Below are 20,850 nucleotides of genomic sequence, written 5' to 3' on the forward strand. Positions count from 1 at the left end.
TACTAAGACATAGTCCTGTAATCAGTTTTCCATGACCTTGGCATGTTGTCCCAGGTAAAAATGAAAGAGGACAGTTGAAGTCACTTTTGCTAGGGACACCAGGCAGTTTAACCAAACTCTAAGATCTATTTTGATCAAAAGGCAACCAGTGGAAATGCTACACACAAGACACAAGAGGTCACTTACTCAAGAAAAAAATCAACCATCACAACAGAGCTTTGCAATACACCTCATCCACAAGTGAGCTAGAAAGGATTAACAGAACAAGAGGTGCTAAGATATTGATAGCTGCCTCCTCCTGGTCTTAACTGAAAGCGACAGATGAAGTACTGGTTGATCACTAGAAAAACTGTCACCACCAAACTAGGGGGGGGGATGTGATGGGAGGTGAAAGCCAAGATCCTATAAGGCAATCAAAGCAATTATCAGGAGAAACAGTAGTTGTACTTAAAAAAACATTTATTTCTACTATTTCTTTACTATCTGAGAAGACCTTTCACTCTTTCATGTTTTTTATTAAAAATAACTAAGTTGAAAGAACAATTTCCCAAAGGACCTGTAACATAATACTTTACCTAACCATGGGTTTGTGTGCATGAATTTGAAAAAAAATCACCACATGGTACTCCTACAAGTTCACGAAACTTGTTTGGTAAAGTGATAATAGCTGTTACAGGGTGACAGTTTTTAAACTAATTGAATACAAGGTAAAGTTAGTAAATAAAGGCAGTAGTTAAATAGGAAGCACACTGATAATGCATTAAAGTAATATTGAGAGCAACCCAAACACACGAATTAACAATATACCTGAAAATGTCACGAAGTTCTAGATTTTTAGCTGGAATAATATACTGATATTACCTTTATTAAAGACTACTGTTATGTTAGCGTTTATGTGAGTAAATGAAAATCTGCTAAATATGCTAAGAACCAGAAAAAGTTTAAAGCCTATTTTCAGATCATTATAAATACAACTTCATATGTGGCTTTCAAGAAAAGGAAACATTCTAAAGGCAGGGTGTAAGGCTGTGTTAATCCTGGGCTAAAATGATACCACAGGACAAGCTACCCCAAAATTCACTTTTGGAGAAAGAGCTGAACATAGAACATCTCTTATATAAGGCCTGCCTCACTGATTATTTCTTTTCAGCTTTGGTAATTCAGAATAATTTTGTAACTTTAAGACGACAACTTAATTTCTGTTAATACAGAAACAAAATATTATGGTTTAGAAAAAAGAAAAGAGAAAGACGAGTCAACTAGGAAAATAGAACGTGGTCAGGAGAACTTGGTAGTAAGCCCCAGTAAAGCTGCTGGTTTGCTGTGGTGTCTTTGGAAAGTTATTTTCTCCCAAAATAATTTTCTGTCTATGATGCAACAAAGTAAGGACAGTTGATTACTTGCTTTTGTAATGCGTTTTGAGGTCTTAAAATAAAATTCTATCTAAATGCAAAATATTTCTATTACCACAGACTAAAGACACACGATAAAAGATAATTACAAAGAAAGATCCAAGTCAGCAAAGCATTTCAGTATACACAGGACTCCAACTGTGTATTTGGATTCTTGTTGAATTAGGATCACAATCACGTACTGCAAACTAAATCCAGTGTTCTTGCACAATTCTTCTCTCTTGAAACTATACCCCAGTACCTGTCAGCTGATTCAAATGATGGTATCACTTAGGTTTTACATATGTATATCAGTTCAACATAAATGATGTAGTTTGCTGGGCCTAAATTTGAGGAGGAATGCAAAAGCCTCATCTAAAATGAGGATCCTCAAATTTCAGTTGAAATCACTTACTCAGTCCCACAGCACTTAGAGTTTATAAGAGCCTGTTTTCAGCGCTGAAACTTTCACATGCCCAAAGGTTTTTTTTTGGTCAAAAGCACCTTTTCTTGTAATGACGAGTGACTCGCCACTCAGCTACACTGGCCTATTTAGGGGCTATCCCATTCCTCCAAATGAAATTATGTCTCTTGGTAACAGAAGAGTTTAAAACAAAATAGTCAAAAAGAGCAGACAACACTGCCCATGACTCTCTAACCCAGTTGTTAAGACTCTGACAGATGGAATTGTGAGCTCCGAAGTCTGCACTAAGAACTGTTTCTCTATATTAATAAACTAAAATACATAGTTCCTGTATTGATTGTACTTCATCCATGTCCCTTCCAGCGCACTTCTGACACTTGCAAAATGACTCTGTGAGCAGGAAGGGTGAGTACGCTAGTCACTGAGACTCTGGCCTGGCCTTATTGCTGCCAGCTGTAAAGTAAACAAGAGAATGACATTAAAGCCCTTTTCTGAAGAAAGGATGTGTCAGCTACAATGGAAAAAGAGTCAACTACAACGGGAAGAGTTCTGAATTCTGAATATGGGCATTGCATGGTAAAATGCCTACGGCCATGAAGGAACGTAATTAAGACTTTTTTTTTGTCAAAGATTTCATTAGCAGAGGATTACCGAGAACTTAAACATATAGAACAAAACCAAATTCTGCTCCTATTCCTTTTTGTTATTTTTTTTTTATTTCTATATCAGCATTTCTTTCTTTGTGATGATTAGGGACCATAGTAGTGGATTAATTCATTTGGAATTATGATAACATTTAACTTGAGTTTTACAAAAATATTTTGTTCTGTTGAACAATTAATTTCCCTTAAAAGCAAAATATTTCCAGCACTAATTATGATAAGGCACTGTCTGCCTAAATAAAAAGGAAAATAAGTTTGTGTTTGAAGTCTGCAGGCATAACACACATTAAAAAAAAAAAAAGAGAAAAAAAAGGAGGCAAGGATGACAGAGTTTTCACTTTGGATTGCAATGTCATGCTAAAAATGAAATTTCTTAATTTTGATAACTTTCATAAACTGCAGGCATCAAATATTGCCATCATGCAATATTAAATATTTCCACCAGGTGTCTCCAATATATTATTTTACACAGAAAGTTACATTTGAGTTACTACACTTCAAACTGAACATAAATTTGGCAAAATATTAAAGAAATAAAGAGAAGACACCTGAAACTAAGTAATTATCTGTTTAGACATGGATACTTCTCCCTAAATTGCTGCCAGTTCCAGTGTTACCTAAAGAATCAGCAATTTTTTGGACTAACATTTTGGCCAGACTTTTTTTTTTTTTTAAAACTCTCTTTTTTAAAAAAAAAAAAAAAGAGAGTTCATGGCTTTCACTTTTAAAAGGCGCATCAAATCATGTCTTGATACCCACGTTTTCAGAGCAATATAAGGTTGTAATTGGCATAAATGAATTTTGGGTACTAAGAAATAATTTATTTGATTTTTAAATCAGAAAGAGTTTGCAGACTCAAACTAAAGATTACTCTGATTTCAGAACTCTCTCTGATGTAAGCATGCAGTAATCCAGTCATTTATTAATAGCCTTTGTGGATTACTCCCACTCATTACCTTGAAACGTTCACACAGATTCTGTCAGCCTGAGTCAGTACGTAAGCAATGCTCAATACTTATAAAGCAAATGCCAGAGGAGTATCTCAAGGACAACAGGGAAAACCAACACTGTTAATTCTCAGACCAGCATATCACTGAGTTATGCTTGAAAGGCATCTTTGTAAGAGAACTCCTACAGAATCCTTCTCATTTCTCTGTCCTTCACAGTAGCATGTGGCGAAGCTGACAGACACGACAGAGCAAACTTTGCCTTATAATCACTTATATAGACATATATCTATGAGCAACTGTAGATATGCGCACATCTGTATTTACCTCAAGAAGCCCACTCATTTATTCAAAGTAGATTATACTTGAAAATTAAAGACTCAAAAGTCTCTAAAGGATAAAGGATAGAAGGCACATATGATTTACTAGGGACCTGAGGATACGATCCTGGAAGCAATGTGGGGCAGATTGTTGGCTTACATAAAAGCCAAATCCATCATTTCAAGGTTCTCAACGTATTTTACATAGGTTTTTAGACTTTGAATTTCACTGAAAGATACAGGAGTATACCTATTCACAGCAGACAGGACAGGCCAGATAGCAATCAATTACAACCCATCTTCTCAAAAGATACTTCCATCTAGTTGCGTGAGTTCTCTCTTCAGAATAATCGACCTATAGTTTCAAATTACTAAAATGATACAGGTTTTCAACAGCACAGGAGACATTCAATTTTATCTATCAAAACTTTCAGCTGAAGGAACAAAAAGCTTACCAATGGCAACTTATTTAATGAGATCTTCAGCCAATTCACTAATATAGCATGGCATCTCTGTCTCTTGTTTATATCAAAGAAATCTTTGAACAAGTTATGTTCTCCATAACAGCAGAAACACAGTTTCGAGTGTTAATTTCTAAGGCCAATGCCAAAGTATAACTGTTGTGTGGGCTGGTGACAAAAACAGCTTCTTTAGAACAGGCAAAAAAATTTTCTTTCCTTATTTTTATTCATTGCCCTTTGAAAAAAATTAAGGCCATATACTCAATCCACAGTATGGAAGCAGATGCCTTAAACTCGTACAACTCAACAACTCTTCCAGAATAACATAATATGGATTTAAGCTTTCCATTTCAAAATTAACTAATAAACAAATAGACATCAATGGATTCAAGCATTATAGCAATACTTCCAGAAATAGTTTGGTTATCTCGCATTTTAGTGTTCAATGCAAAAATAGCTGGGTGTTCTGAGCTCACTATCCATGAACTCTGAACTGAGATGAAGTCATACAGCAACACTGTCCAAGCATTCAGTGCAGAGATATGACAGGTCATATATACTTATTTTTTTGGCAGGGGGTGGGAGGAAGAGGAGCATCATTCTGCATTTTCCGAAGTAACATAATGTGATACATAACCTGCTATCATAAAAAGTGCTACAATAAAGATATATAGTACCTACAAGATGCTTGGACTGTGTGCATCCAGAGAGTAAGAGACTACTTTTCCCCCTCAATTATATCATTTGTCATCATCATATATAAACACAGCAGAGTTTTTAAATATTTATTATTACAAAAACACTTAGGGTATTTTTCCTTTCTTTACATTTAAATTAGCATGCAGAATCAACTCATATTAAGTTTTTAGGAACAGCCAGCCCACCATAAAAGGGCCATACAAGTCCTACATGGTTCACTACCTGGCAACAATGCACATAAACAGTGTTTTTATTAGATAATCCTTCTAAAGAGGGGAAAAAAAACAAAACAAAACAAAACAAACCACCAAACAAGCCAGTATATGAAAAGTAAGTTCTGTTAAATCAAAAGACCTCGTAGTGGGCAGTGCACAGGAAAAATAACTTTTAGTACCTCTGTAAAGGTCATCTTCAGTTTTTATTGCAGTTTGCTTTCATTTGTGTCTCTTAATTTGAAGAGCTGTACAATACCTGTCCAGTATATGCAAAGTCCAGGGCTTGTTTTAAACCGAGGCTTGTGACGCCATGCAAATTCACCTCATGAGCTTCGCTTTCAACCATGCAGAGACTGAACATTGCCTATGGAAAGAAAAACAATGTTATTAACCATTAAAAACAATGACCACTGAAGCTCCAGGAAGAGGAGGACTGATTTTTCCACCTTCACTATCCTTTGTTTTTCCTTGGGTAAGAATTCTAAATAGCAACAGATTTGTGAGTTAGAATGAGATCTATACCAAGTTTTCGATACTAACTTCATAGTGATCAATCTCGCAACCAAGTCCTTTTACCAATAAATACGAAAACTTATTCTGGAAAAACTGAAACAAATCCCTTTGGTCCATGTATATATTCTTCTTGACTAAGTAATTCAGGTGAAATCAATGGGAACAGTCACACAATAAGGTATCATTCAATAAAAAAAGATAAAGAACTGGAGTCTGGAAAAAAAAAGAAAAATCTACACAAGCACCACTAGAAATAATACTTATGTACAGTATCATTATATATAGGAAGGAACAATAAGCCATACACAATTATTTGTATGAGAAGAGGTAGTTAACACACCATCTTTTATAAATAATCCTTTCCAAATAAGCATCTCAGACCGGAATGTGAACAACATAATACTCAAGTTATTGAATGAGGAGGAAGCATGGAGATGCAGTCACCTAAACTTATGATCTCCCCCTACCTGTTATTGCCCCAGTTCCTCAGATCATAAAACCTAAACTGAAGATTGGCCAGGTGCTATTGAACTTCCCTGAAAAAAGTACTGAGGAGAGCAACTGTCCCTTTCATCCAGTCTTACTTTCCAGATCATCAGTTTTCATTGCACCCCTGGACTGAAGCAACCCTACTCAGTCTCTAGATCCTTGTAGAAATCTCTTTCTTCCCATCTCTGTTAAACTCAGATTCTTGTCTTTGCCCCTCACTCTTCCCTCCCAGCCTGCACTCCCACTGCAGTACCCCTACTTACGACTCCATCCCTCCTATCCTAAGTCCCATTCTCAATTCCTTGTCATTCTCCCACACATTTTTTAACAAAATATACCACTCATGCTCTTTAGACAATAAACTGCAAACAAACTGAACAGTTCTACAACCTGTCATTGCTAAAGAGACTCTAAACTCATTCCCGGCAGGTATTGTACCAAGCTTAATGTCTCTACTGAGGCTACCAAACTTCATCTTGGAGAACTCCAGTAAAGAAGCACTTCTTAGGAACGCACCCTCTGCTACTTCTGTCTCTACTCTGGCTGATACCTGCAGAAGCTGAGGCAGTGAACAGGTGCACTGGATTTCATACGTGCAACCTGTCCACCAAGCACTGTTGAATTTAATGGAAAAAATAAGACCTACACCCTCTAACAGCTTAGCTCATAGCATTCACCTAGAACCAGGTGGCTTCTTTTAAAGAACCAAATGTTTCCTGCAAATAAGTAATTTCTTCTGATATTTTAGTACTTTCATCATTAAACCACCATAATTTGATATAAATCTGTTGCCTGGAAATCATCCAGTATAAGCAAGAGTGACATTTATCATACAGTCGCTCCTTGTATTTTTGCAATTTCTATTTCAACGAAGTGATACCAGGGCTTCTTCCAAACTGGCAACAGAAAAGAAGCATCAAACAGTTTAAAAGGCTTATCAAACAAATGTAGTAAGACACAGCCATGAAATATACCTAGATAGGAAAAAAAAATAAAATATTCTAAGCAGTTCAGACACTTTTCTAATTCCATTAAAAATGTCATCAGAGTTGGACATCTTGTTGTCATTCAGATGTATCACATGAGCTCTAATAGCTACTGCGAGGCTTCAGGGCTTGCCAGGAGCTGTAAGGTACCCATCAGCCACATGCTCTTTGCAAAAGCAGACCTGCAGTTTGTGTCTGGAAGAGAAAAGCTTCTCTTCTCAGAAATTCACTACTAAATTAACTTTTTGGATAATATTCCTTTCGCCCCCCTGAAGAGAGAGAATGAAATCTAAAAGCAACACCTGTCTACGTACGTTAGATTTGCACACTCTCTGTACGCTCAGTTCTGCGACAGAGTGCCTGCAGAAAGCTGGAAATGCTCAGCGATACAAGATCCTGCACGCTCTGCTTTATCTGACTGTGCTACAGCAACTGTCTGTACACTACCTGTCTGCACACAGGAACCATCAAAAGACAGTGTGGTTACTAATAACGTTTCTATTCTGATCAAGGGCTCATGTCCCACACACTAAGTTAAGCTTACAGATAAAAAGAACCACTTAACCGAATCTCATCTGTGGACCATGAATCACTTCTATGAAGAACTGGTAGAGTTTTTCTTTGTAGACTTCCTAACTTTACCTTTAGGAGACTGTTCTATTGTAGCATAGACATTTCAACATGGTCCTTACACAGGGTTTATTATTACACTTAACTTAGTATTATTACACTTAATTTAGTAAACTCAGCAGGATCAGGCTGCTAACTCAGCCGCTGTCCATAATCATCCACAGTGTTTAATGAACCCAGCCTCAAGCAGAGCTTTAACCCCCCGCCAACTCGCACTCTCCCAGGCAATACTTAGGCTATGGTTCAGGGGATAACTCAAGCCACGGCTGTTCCAAATAGAAAGACATGGATAAAGCCAACCTGTTTGCAGAGGGGAGAAGGTTCAGACATATGGACACAAGCCATGCCGCATCGGTTACTTTTAGGGCCAGAAAACAAGCCCTTATCCATCTTATTTACTAGTACAGGCATAGTCTAATAGTGCAATGGGCAATCAAAACTGTAGTTGCCAGTAATGGCTTTGTGTGCCACCTGCTCTGTGGAGTTCTTTTTCTTTCATACTATCCGCTGAGTATTCTGTGGAAGCTTTTGATAATAAGTAGGAACCACATTTGTTTTTCAGGAGGCAAGGCCAAAGAATTTCATCAAAAGATAAAGGTCTGCAATGGTCCTCGGACAGTTCACATTCAGCTGAACTGGATTAGCCTCCAGTAAAGTAGTCTCCCACACAGACGAACCTAGTACTGCTCAGTGATCCACACTGCTTTCACCAGCAGGCAAATTTTGTTCTCAGCCTGATAATTTAAAGGTTTAATCCAGCGTGAAAAAATTCTGTTCAATCAGAGGCAGAAATTGGGCTCAAACTCAGTCTTTAATTTGCACTGCTGTACTTGAATATTGTGGTTTTAACTGTAGAAACATATGGATCATTAAATTCTGGCTTGAGACTTCACCAATACCTGGAGAATGAGTTACGGTTGGGCTGTCAAACTCCAATTTCAGATGCATCTCTGAAAACACTCTGAGGTTTTGTGAGCTTAAATAGATCCATCAGTCATGCTTTTAACGCAAGGCTAGTAACCTACTTTATTTTTCCCTTGGGTACATTAAAAACAAGGCAATAAGATAAACATCTCCAGTGGATGTACAAGAGACAGACAAGAAAAAGAATGAAATATAAAATATTTGGACAAGTCCACAATTCAAAGTCAAACTTACCAGAAAAGTTACCAAATTTGGCTAAGCATGAAATGTTAATTATTTTAGTTATTGATTTCATTCAACAATACTAATATACCGTACTTTATTTTAAAACACTTCTGCTTGGACAAAATGAAGTCGTCTTTGAAAATGCCTCATTTATGCTCCAAGACATTTATGAGAGCGGGCAGTACAAGTTTCCAATATGTTATCCAAAGATCCCTTTTATAATAAAACACGCTGGTGAGAGGGCTTATCTTTTCCTCCACTTCCTTTAAATATCCAGGTCTTGTTCTGCCGTCCAATCAGTCAATGAGCCAACGTTGTGGGAAATACAGTGATTGTTTAAATTCTGATGTTTTAGTCAGGATTTTAATTAAGTAAGCCAATTCCCCAGAAGAAAAATAAACTCAATCCACTTGCCATTCTGTGGCAACTGCTCAAAAATTCGGGTTTCAATACCCCGTCACAAATGGATAGCTTCTATTTGTAGAATTCTACCTGAGCTCACACTTGTTTAAGAAGCTACAAATTAGGATAGACTCATTTTTGTGGGGCAGGCAGACATTTTGTTATCTGTAAAAAGAGGAGGAAGGGAGGAATCAACTGTCCATTCTTCTTCTAATCTTGGCCTGAAACAGAAACAGAGCTAGAGAACTATTCCCAAAGGAAAATGAAAACAAAGCACACAATCCCTGGATAAAAAGAATCAAACCATGAAACAACTGTCAGACTCTTGAAAATTTGACTTCAAAGTAACATGGCAAGTTGGTGTGCGTTTATTACACAGCACACTTGCATGCAGCTTCACTACTTTGCCCTCAGCAGCCAAAGGCACCTTTATAAAATGGTTTCTTCTACAAACATAGAAGACAAAAGACGACAAGAGCTTAAAACTGAATGGCAAACAACAACAGGGTGACTAGGTTCAGATGTGATCAGATCTGACGTAACTGGGCAAAATAGCCCAAGTAAAAAGTGCTTAGCACAGCCTTTGGGTCCAACTTTCAATGCTCAGCTTTTGCTGCCGCTTAGCTTTCAAAAGCAAAATGCAAGATGGGTATAAAATACCACCAAATCAGAATTTTGTATTACTGTTAAAAGAAGTATAAATGAGACCAAAAAAAGTCTAGATGCGTTGATTTTATCACTCAGGCAGCACTGCAGCAACACATACAGACTCCTTCATGACATGCAACTTTAAGAACAGACACCAAGGTCACAGAAACACAAGATGATACTCAAATTCTCCAAAACACAAATTGCTCACTGTCACAGTGGTGAGGTAAAAAATTGCTCCTTGCCTTTGAGTCATTTTATTACTTACTCAGATGTTCCATATCCATGAGAGTAATGAGCTTGTCCTCATTTCTACACACCAATCTTATAGCTATGTCAAGCATAACAAGCAGTAAATCATCACAAAACCACTTAACCAAGTTGTATGACATTTTACACAAGTAAACTCTTTTGGTGAATTCCACGGAACTTAGCGGCCTTTTAAAGGCAAGAAACAGAATCAAAACATAATCAGCCTCAGTAGACAAGTATATGAATATAAAAAGAACAAATGGTTATGCTGTTAAAAAAAATACAGAGATGAAAATTATAAGTAACTTACTGCTATGACTTGGGGAAACAAACTGGAATTCTTATTATTGAGCTTTTATAAGCTTTCTGCTGGGAGTTAAAAAAATTAAAAAAATAATAAATTGAACACCGAGGTAACCACTGGATTCTAATTTAAGTCTGCATAAAACCTGTTTAACATTTAAAAGATGTTTAAAGGAAATTAATAAAGTCATTAAATGAACAATAGTATGATACATTGGGTAAATACTGGATAGAAGGGAAATTGGTAAAATACCTGGAAACTTGAGAGAAAAGGACAGGAAACTCATCAGGGCCTGTAATAACAGTATCTGAAGTTAGGTAGGTAGCTGTATAGCAAAAGGAAGTAAAAGTGTTTTCTGGGTAATCAATAGACAGAAATAGCCATGTTTAGACACCAATTTACAGAACTTAGTGGGATGAAATATCTTTTCTACTCTAATTGTAGAGGAAGCCTAAACACTTAGCTTAGCCTAGATGTCTATTTCACCTATTTAGGTGAAAATTTTATTCCTAAGAGTAAAGTGTTGAGTGACCTGAAGAATGAAAGTTGAAGAGATAAGAGTGAACTGTGTCCTTTCAGTGTATTCATTTTAGGAACTTCTGAAGATGAGTATTTCTATAATGAAAGCTACAAACCATGACAGCAATAATAAACTGAGAAGTGTTTGCACCTCTAAATTTGTTTGTTACGACAAATTACTATCTATAAGATCCAGAGTTTTCTTTCACTTCTCCGAACTCACGTAAAGTCATTTCTAGTTTAAAAGCCCTAGGTGACTGGGTCTTTAAAAAAAAAAAAAGTTACAGATCACCAATTATGAGAGGTTCAATCCACACAAAATGCCTTCAGTTCGCCTATCTGGACCTTCTTATGCTCATCCCTTACTTCAGCCACATCAGGCCCTAGCCAGCTTTTCTGATATGTTCCAAATGGGAGATGAGCAAATGACCATTTAAATTACTGCCTTCAAGAAATATCCTGGGTCTTCTAGGAGTAAAGTACATGGTTCCAGTGCATAGCGATTACCTCTAAAATATCTCAAAGTTCCCTCAGCAAGATTGTGAAAAGACATTCATCATTATCCATCTTTCTTTTATTCAACTCTAAATGCAACTTTCAAAAGAAATCTAAGTTTTCAAAAACCAGAAAGTAAGCTGAGCTTACTACAGCAATCTACAGTAACCCAAAGAGCTACATTTCCAAATTTCCTCCCTCTGTTTTCTCAAACATTTTTTGGTAACGACCAGCAGCCCTAGTTCCAAGTCCACTACAATACAAAACAAACATTTGAACCTTCCCACCAATGCATAGCTCTGACCTATGCAAATTCTTGTTCGACCGCAGACATAGCAGTAGATAGCAAGCACAGTAATAAAGTCCTGGGATACTTCAGAATCACCTCCATTAAAAGCTGCATTCACATGACGTTCATAGGGTTTCAGCAAGATCAAGCTTTTTTTGCACAACTCAATGCAAGTATCTCAACTCAGTCCATCTCCCACTCGCCTTGCCCTGTCACCTTTCATCCTTGACTCTAACTGGCAGTTGAAAGCTTTTGCAACTAATGTGCAAGAGCTGCCTTTACCTTCAGCTGTTGCTCTTGCATGGGTGTCCAGAAATCTGACATGTTCTCTACTGTGAAGTGCATAAGCATTTGCTGCACTTCCTCACAATCACCACCAGATAGGGAGAGTGGAAAGTTGGCATGGCGTGAACTCACATTCTTGCAGTTCCTTTCATTGCATTACACTCAAGAAGATGAGCACCCAGGAAGTCAAGATGAACTAACAGTGAGTTAAGTGCAATGCACGTGAGCTTTCTCATCTCTAGATCAGTATGGAGCACTGTGTTAACAACTCACCCCACTTTTTCCTAGTAATTATCAATTATATTGTAAGCATTATGGCCAAATGTTATGTGAAAAAATTCTTGCCATTCTTAACATAAATTAAACCTTAAGTATGTCATCCCATTCAGCCTCTTATTACTGAGGCTGAACTCTATATGAAAAAAATTAAAGTGCACCCAACAGCTTGTTTGGTAGTCATGCTAACTATTTAAGTAACATTTTTCCACCCAGTTCAGAAACACGTCTGAAGAAAACAAAAAACTTTATATATACTTATAGCTGGGAAAAAACCACACTACAACAATTTTGAAAGTGAGTGAACATCTACTCTGTCTTTCTAGTAAACTAATTGGTACAGAATTGATCAATTAAATTGCCAAGGTTTTCCTTAGCTCTTTATCTTTTTGCAACAAATTTTTAAAGTAACTAACATTAGTATTGTTTTACTGTTTTAGAAGAGCAGAACTGACATCTCAAATTTCTGCCTCCACAATTCCACAATGATATTGCTTGAGGGTGTTTTTTAAATTATTTTAAAATAGATAGGCATCTTCATTAAGTGCAGTGTTTTATTCAAATTCACCTCCCACAGTATATGCACTTACTTCTATATTCACCTGTTTCACATCTTTTTCTTTACAGGAAATTGATTGTACTTCTCATCTCACATATCAGAAATGCTATGAAGAAAGTAAACTAATGCTTCACAGATCTTGGCTCAATTTCCTACACTGCTCCGTTATAGTGTGATGTCTCAAGATTTTTTTTATTGCACGTGTAATTTTAAGCCTGTGAGAAATCTTACTGGCATCAATGGAGCAGTTCAGTCGTGCGTTCTTTCTGATTTGGGACCTAAGCCTATCTGTACGTAGGTCACACAAACTTGTAGGTATCTTATTTATTTGGACTATAAACACTTTGAGGCCAAAACATTCTCCTTTGCAGTTTGTACTAAAAATAACAACTGACTGTTCGCGTAACAGTAATATTAAATAAATAAATCATAATCTGTTTAATCCCCCTTTGTTGCACTACTCCTGAATTAACCTTTAGGTGTTCTTAACTCCCCTGTTCTAATCCTTCATTATATAAGCAATATTATTTCTTCTTTGCTGTTTTCACCTATCACAACCAAAAAAAAAAAATCAGAATAAATCAGAAGGTATTAACAGGAGTCAAAATACTGCTTTGACAGATGGCAATGTCCACATCAAATATCAACTAAGTTCTAGATATGTAACGTATACTTATCCAAATAACCAATTTAACATATGAATGTTTCCTTACTGCATGTAAAAATGCGGCTTGTTCTTCTCATAACCAGCAAGTTATATTTTCCTTTGTTTTCCTCCCAATTGAAGCCTGTCTATCCTCAATCAATCATCAGCCATGTCCTCTGGAGTCCCTTGCACACTGAAAAACATATCCATCAATATCAACTGCATGAAATATGATTAAGAGGCTCATTATATGATTCTTCTGAAAAAGTTCTATATAAATTCCCAGAGAAAATGTCACATAACATCAATCACTGATAACTGAGCCTGCAGTAATTCATCTGCTCAATAAAATCTACCTAAATATTGTTTTTTAAGCATTTGCCATGCAACTAAAATGAATCCTGTAAAATGAAAAGGTCAGCTATCATTCACAGTTTAAGGGAGTATATAGTTAAAGAAAGGAGAAGAAATAAAAGAAAAACTGAGCAGCAAAACACACAATTTTATGCACAGTACCAAAGTTGCATATGTTATGTTAGCAAAGCAAATTCCACTGAACCTTTGGTGTTTCTTTTAGTACATCAGTGTCAGACAGTGATACGTGATTACACAGCCCCTAAGAACTTACCAAATCAATGATACATGCAATGCACTTGACGCATTGCACTGTTAATACAAAAAGATATCACCTTCTTAGTATCTTTAGAAATAAGTAATGAAAACTACTCTAAAGAGTAGCTACCCTACTCTTTAGAGGACCTAAAGATGTGATATTTTTTCGTGTTTGTATGGTGCACATTTTTTTGGGAGTAACCTGGCAAGAACAAAGTCATTTTCTTGGTTGTAATAACGCACAAGGTCTTCACTCCCAGTCAAAATAAAAAAAACAATATAAGCATTTGCTGCTAACAAGTTACATTCTTGGCTGAACCTGCATCAATTTGATAGTCAGAGTTTAATAGTCAGCGTAATGTGTCTTTCCCAAATTCCTGCTTAGATGCACAAGCACAATTTAAGACACAAGGAAAAGGATAGATTGTAGCGGTACTACTCATAATGAGTTGCTGCATCATCACTGAAAAGACCTACATTCAGAAGTAGTCTAAGTTGTGCCGTAGAAACAACATAATTCTACAATTTTCATGTGCAACCCCATACCAGAATAAAAAAAAATAATTAACAGTGAACTACTACAGCTACATTAACCTTATTAGTTGCAATATTTCAAAATAAATGAGTCGTCATAGGTGGTTCCAAATACCAAAATTAATGTTTTCATTGTGGCAGAAGCAAGAAAACTGAATTGCAAGGACACTGCCATGCAAAGCACTGCATAAATCCACAGTAATGCACAGTCTGTCCTAACAACAGTCACTCTTAAACAGGCCTGCCTTTTGTAATATAAAGGGAGCAGCATAACAAAAACCAGATTTTTTTTTTCCCCAGCATCTCCAGTCAAGCACAGAAAAGTATGAGTCACATTTGCAAATTTTGGCTTAAATTGGTTTAATGCTTCCCAGTGAGTGCATAAGCCTATTGTTCACGTCCTTTGATGATTTTAGCAAGTCATATCAAAAGCAAGCCCAAAATAAAACTGGAATAAAAGTCAGTTAGCTCTTGAACTAGCACTTTAACTACCACAATATGTTTCATTCAGGGAGGCAAAACCTCTTGTGATTTCTTTTTGCAGGAAAAGCCATGCTCAAAACTGACACCTTTAAGGGGCTTATTTTTAAAAGTATACTTCAAACAATACCATCAAGACAAGTTTCCCACCTCAGTGCATAAAGGCTATAACTAAATAGCTGTACAGCAAGGCCTAATCTTGTGGAATAACACAATCTTAGTTATTATTACAATTAGCTTCTTAAGAAGCCATTTATAGTGGGATGCAAACGTCATTAAACCGACACCCAAATGTTTCAACCAATAGTAAACTACGACAACTATTCTGCAGCTTAGCTGCAAAAGCATACTTGTTATGCAAGAAGCCTAATGTTGAAATTTGAAATGTTGAAATCTGAAATGGTTCATTTTATGAAGGTTTGTACTAGATACTTTTCATATCTGGCCCATTTTTTGAGGGTTTGAATTAGATACCCTTTATATCTTTTAAAACAATCCTATTTTCCATTATGATTATAAATCCTACTTCCCATTAAGATTATAGCATGATTTTGGTAAAGAAGTACCCTTTATTCCCACAAACGGATTTATAAAATTATTTTATACAAAGGCCAAAGAATAAAACCAGCTCACTGACCATTTTTGTTTGGTTTTCCACATCCTCTTACTGATAAAACCTACAAAAGTAATTAAACACTAACAATTTGCTAAATAAAAGAAGAATGACTTGACTAACCAAGCTTGTGTTAATATTGCAGTCATTTGTCACAGTAGCTTTCATCATCAGCTGAGCTCTGCCCTCCATCAGCTATCTCCTCTGGAACAAATGCCTCTATAAAATCATCTCTTCGTTTTATTTTTAGTAGTCTACATTTTACTATGCTCATTTATCCTTTGGCTCTTCCTTCTTGTCCAACAAACCCCCTCCAAACTAACAGACCACGATGACATCAGTTTAATTATTCCCATAAATGCTACAGGCTTGACACCTACTCCTTCTAGGTTGAAATCTACCTCTGGCAAGGTAGATACTTAAGTGCCAGGTATAAGAGCTTCTGAAAAGGCAGATGGGCATTTCATAAGGTGCCCTAAAATTCAGTGCTCAGCAATAGTAAAAAAAAAATAATAATCAAAGCTTAAAAATTGCTAGGCAAGAGAGAACAAACCAGAAACCAATCCTATGCCCATGCAGAAACCTATGCTTTGCCTACTGCTGCATGCAATTCTCTCATCCTCATCTCACAAAAGACATACTAGAGCTGTAAAAGCTTCAGAGAAGGACAAAAAGCGTCATCAAGCATATGGAATAGCTTCCATTTCAGTAGCATCTGAATAAATTTACAACCTGGAAAGCAGATGATTGAGTGCCATGAGAAGAATACATAGGAATTGATGGTTTCTTGTCTTTTCCAATAAAAGAAGCAGAAGGAATCAAGTGAAATTGTTGGAAGTCAGATTCAGAACAAACAAAAAGTAGTTGTTCACTCAACAGGCAGTGGGCCACCTTGTTAGAGCACACAGTGGATGAGAAATCTTACACAGGTTCAATGAGAAAGAGGGTAAAAGCTTGGGTGAGAGACCTATTTAGTATTGCTGAATGGACAGGAATCTCACCCTGCTCAGGAAATGCCCCTGAGCTGAAACCATCTGGGGAATTCTCAGGGACATACCACATACATTTAGCCTGGTTTTACTCTTTTTATCCAGGTATCACAAACAGCTACTGTTAAAGCAACTAGTCAATGATCCACCACAGTGTGGCCATTCTTACGTTCTCATCCAATGCTGTTAAGGGCATCTACCTCTTTTGAGGCACTACCTATTAAGTAGTAGATAGAAAAGCAGTTTAATTAATTTGTCACTGGCACATTAGGTCATCCAGTAAGAATGGATTGAGAATTAGAGAGGTTTTAGATGTCTCAGTTTGAAAACAGGTTGACTTAGGCAGATTAACTCCTACTGAAGATAAGTAACCAGCAGCATTTTACAAAGATGTCCAGGGCAGTCAAACATAGAGGTTCCACTTCTTAAATCCAGGCTTTTACCAGATGAAGGCCTACAATGATGTGAATGCAACTAGCCAACATCACAGTTCAATCTACTAAAAGGAAGTTGTTAGCAGGGTGTAAAAAAATGGCACTGTTGGCAATAAAGCAACTGAAGAATTTGTTTAAAGAAAGATACTTCCTCTAAAACTTCCAACAAGCATGAGATGCAATGCAAGAGTCAAAAGTACGTGCATTGTGATGGGCTTCTTTTACAAATGAAGGGGAGCACAAGAAACCCTGAGGGAGCATCCAAAAGAAAAATAGTTATTTCAATAGTGTTAAAACATCCTAACACTAGCTATATGTAAAAGTGCAACACATAGATCATGTTTTTAGCTCTTCAGCAGTCTTGCCTCTGTCTTTGGATACTTTTCACGTTATTAAAATGGTATGTGAGTCCTACTCACTGAAGCTAGAAGTGACACGCTGCCCAAATAATTCATTCAGGTGGTTGGAGTAAGAAGGTGTTTTCAGCTTCACTACGCCCACAGAGTAATTTCTCCTGAGGTTGTGTAGGATGATACTGATGGATACTGCAAAATATAGAAGTGTCTACTGCATCCAACAATGTTCTAAAATATAAGACTTCACCAGACTACATATAGGAGAAAACAGGTGCAAAACACTTCTCTACCACAGGCCTGCCCCAAGAAATTGGCTTTCCATGGGCAGACACTTAGCAACACAGAAATTGCAGCTGAGCCCAGCCCAGCTTCAGAACATTTGCTGTAGCAGCACTGCAAAATCAAACTGAGGTAGCCTGGAGAAAGCAAAAACAGATGGCAAAGAAAACTGGCAATTACAGCAACACGGCTGCAATGACTCCTTTCTGTCCTGCTTTTAAACTGAGAAAATGCTTCAACTAAATAGTAATCAAACACCACTTGTTGTTATAACACTAATTTAATTAGAGACAATGAGCCACAGTCTCCTATGACCTATCTCACTAACCGCAGAGCTGATTCTGCCATACTTACACATGGTGCATTCACTTGCCATACAGGGACTTCAAAAAAGAAAAAGAAAAAAATAATCAAGAAAATAACTCAGAGAATCAGACACCATATTGTCTATCATCCAGCAGTGGCAGAATTGCAATTAATTCATTTACATACTCTGAGAATTGCAACAGAAACATATTTACACTGACAGCATAACAACTGCTGGGAATTTGAAAACAAAATTCAGAAAAGACCAGATTCTTGTAAGTGTTTTTGATAGCACACATATTGCTGTGGGAATTCTGTCTGCAGCAAAGGAAAATTGCTTCAGAGCCTCACAGAATAAAAAAACATTAATTGCAAAGATAACGATGAACAAAGTAAAGTAACCCAGGCAGACTCCCTTACTTTGTCCACTTTGAAAGAATATTAAAATATTTATTTAGAAAGCTTTAAAACATTTGCAAGCCATTTTTGTGTATATTTCACAAGTAAAAACGTTTGTTCAGTTAAACATTAGAAAGGCTTTTATACAACAAGCCACTTCACAACTGCCCATGCTACATTACTTCCAACAGTTTGATTAAACTTAGTAAAGCTATTGACAATGCCTATATCAAACAATATTTTAAGAAGTGAAGGAGTGTGCTGTTTCCTTGACATTCAACTGTAATGGGATTGCTAAATAATTAGTAAAAACCCTCTATTTCTGTTTAAAACTATGTTATGCAAGGAGGACAATTTTTCAGAAAACCCTCGTATTTTTTCTAGGCCTCCTCTTATTTTAGGCAATTTTTTTTTCCAATGAGAAGCAATCAGCATTGAGTTCTTATTTCTCAACCAGGGGCATATAAGCAACACATTCACAACACCAGACGCTACTGTGAATCTTCAAAAATCTTCTGCGTTGTTGGAATCACCCAGAACCATGTGTATTGGGCCACATTAAAATATAGTACTAATATATATAGTACTAAACAGTTAGTCAGTATGCTGAAATACCCCTTAGATTTCTTACAGCATCACTGTATGGTAGTGAACATTACGAGGTCAATAATTGCAAGCCTGGAACCACTACTAAGACCATATTCCTTCCCAAGTTTGCAGTTAGTATACTTACATAGGAAGAATGTGTGTGTGGGGGGGGGGGGACCAAAACCCAGAACACAAGAGATTCAAAAGACGGTTAAGAAGGGGGGAAAATAGTTTTATCTCAGTATCAAACATTTTTAAAAGATGCATCTTTATCAAGGTTCTTAGACAAGAAAACTGGTGGTGTGACAGTAAATGAGAATACTGTATCTTGTTCTGAAGTTTTGTAGGGCAATTGGGAACTGCTTCTGAGTTACGGCATTGATAACAGAGAACGGCACGGACAACATTAATTAGTACAGCAAAGACAAGAAATGAACTATTTCTCAACCTACACAGGAAGCTACAAGTGAGAGTAAGAGCGTCTTTTGGCACAAAAGTCTCAGTAATGACTAGATGTTACTAGAATAGAGTTGATTTGGTCCAATGGAAAGAACTAACATTTTTAAATATTATCTGGAGAGACAATTTCTAAGTAGCATCATTTCCAGGGTACAATAGCAGGGAAAATACCGTTCATTTGGTACACGCACATCAATGGTAAAATACTGAAAAGCAAAACCACATTATACGACAAAAGCAGCAGGTAATTCTGATTTCTCTGAACTAGGTCCTTAGATCTATCCTTAAGCCACGTTAGGGAGAGCCTTTTCCTCTTTATGATTCACGTAACAAGGCCCCAAAAGCTATTTGCATCATGCAGTCTTTCATACCTCAGGGATTTGTTTATAAAAAATAATTCTCTAACCTTATCAAGAAACAATGCAATATATTGCAAAATATGAAAAATCAGCAATGTTGTGTACACACAAAGAAATTATCAGTTGACAGGGAGGAAAGACAGCACAAAAACACCCTGCAAATAAACTGCTTAAGAATCAACTGTGACAGTTATAAGTACAAAGTCTGCATGCAAAATTAATATGTACTAGCTCATTTCAGAGAAGAAAGGTTCTTCTAAGAACTGAACATGCTCATTGTGGAAAAAAAACCTGAATATTATTGATTACAGATTACATGGAAAATCTACCTTTTTTTTTTTTTTTGAGGAAGATCAAAGTCCGGTGACTATGAACCCACGCAAATGAAAAATAAGGGAGGAGGAGTTGTTCAGACTGGAAAACCAATGCATTTTGTACAAGAAAATCTTGAGGTTATATAATCAGCTGCCAACACTGTAAATGCCTACTAATGAAGTCATGCAGTAACATTTCATTTTGCTCCGGGGGGGGGGGGGGGGGGGGGGGGGGGGGGGCGGGAAGAAGAAGAAGAATCTTTTAATTGGAAATCACTTAGCCTGCTAGAGCTATCACAATGCACACATACTCACTAAATCAACTGCCTTGTCTCACTGCAATTGACTGAGAAAAATAGCAAATTACAGCATGTCATACGGAAAAGTTTGCCTAAAATGTTGTTTGTCGCTTTAAAAAGAATTCATAAAAATACATATGTTTACTACTCTTTCTATAAGTCTTTTATGGAGTGGAGCTTACTATTGATTGTATTCTGTAGCTCATTTTGAAATAAGAGGTCCTTCAGGAGACACTGAACAAAAAACAAACTGAAAACCCTAATTTTC

At 36.7% G+C, this 20,850-nt stretch overlaps 1 protein-coding gene across 5 annotated transcripts in view; it reads right to left on the reverse strand.

Annotated features, from left to right (window-relative positions):
• The window catches only part of KLHL32 (kelch like family member 32), a 139,790-nt gene that overhangs the window by 73,013 nt on the left and 45,927 nt on the right, over positions 1 to 20,850 (reverse strand). For all 5 annotated transcript variants that reach the window (XR_012586281.1, XM_074581078.1, XM_074581081.1 and 2 more), the window contains one exon: positions 5,376 to 5,483. Coding sequence is in view for 4 of the 5 variants with exons in the window: in XM_074581078.1 (XP_074437179.1) it covers positions 5,376 to 5,483 (108 nt within the window). In the remaining variant the exon portion in view is untranslated. The remainder of the gene's footprint in view (positions 1 to 5,375; positions 5,484 to 20,850) is intronic.

This window comes from Larus michahellis, chromosome 3 (genome assembly GCF_964199755.1).
Source record: "Larus michahellis chromosome 3, bLarMic1.1, whole genome shotgun sequence".
NCBI classification, from domain to species: Eukaryota; Metazoa; Chordata; class Aves; order Charadriiformes; family Laridae; genus Larus; species Larus michahellis.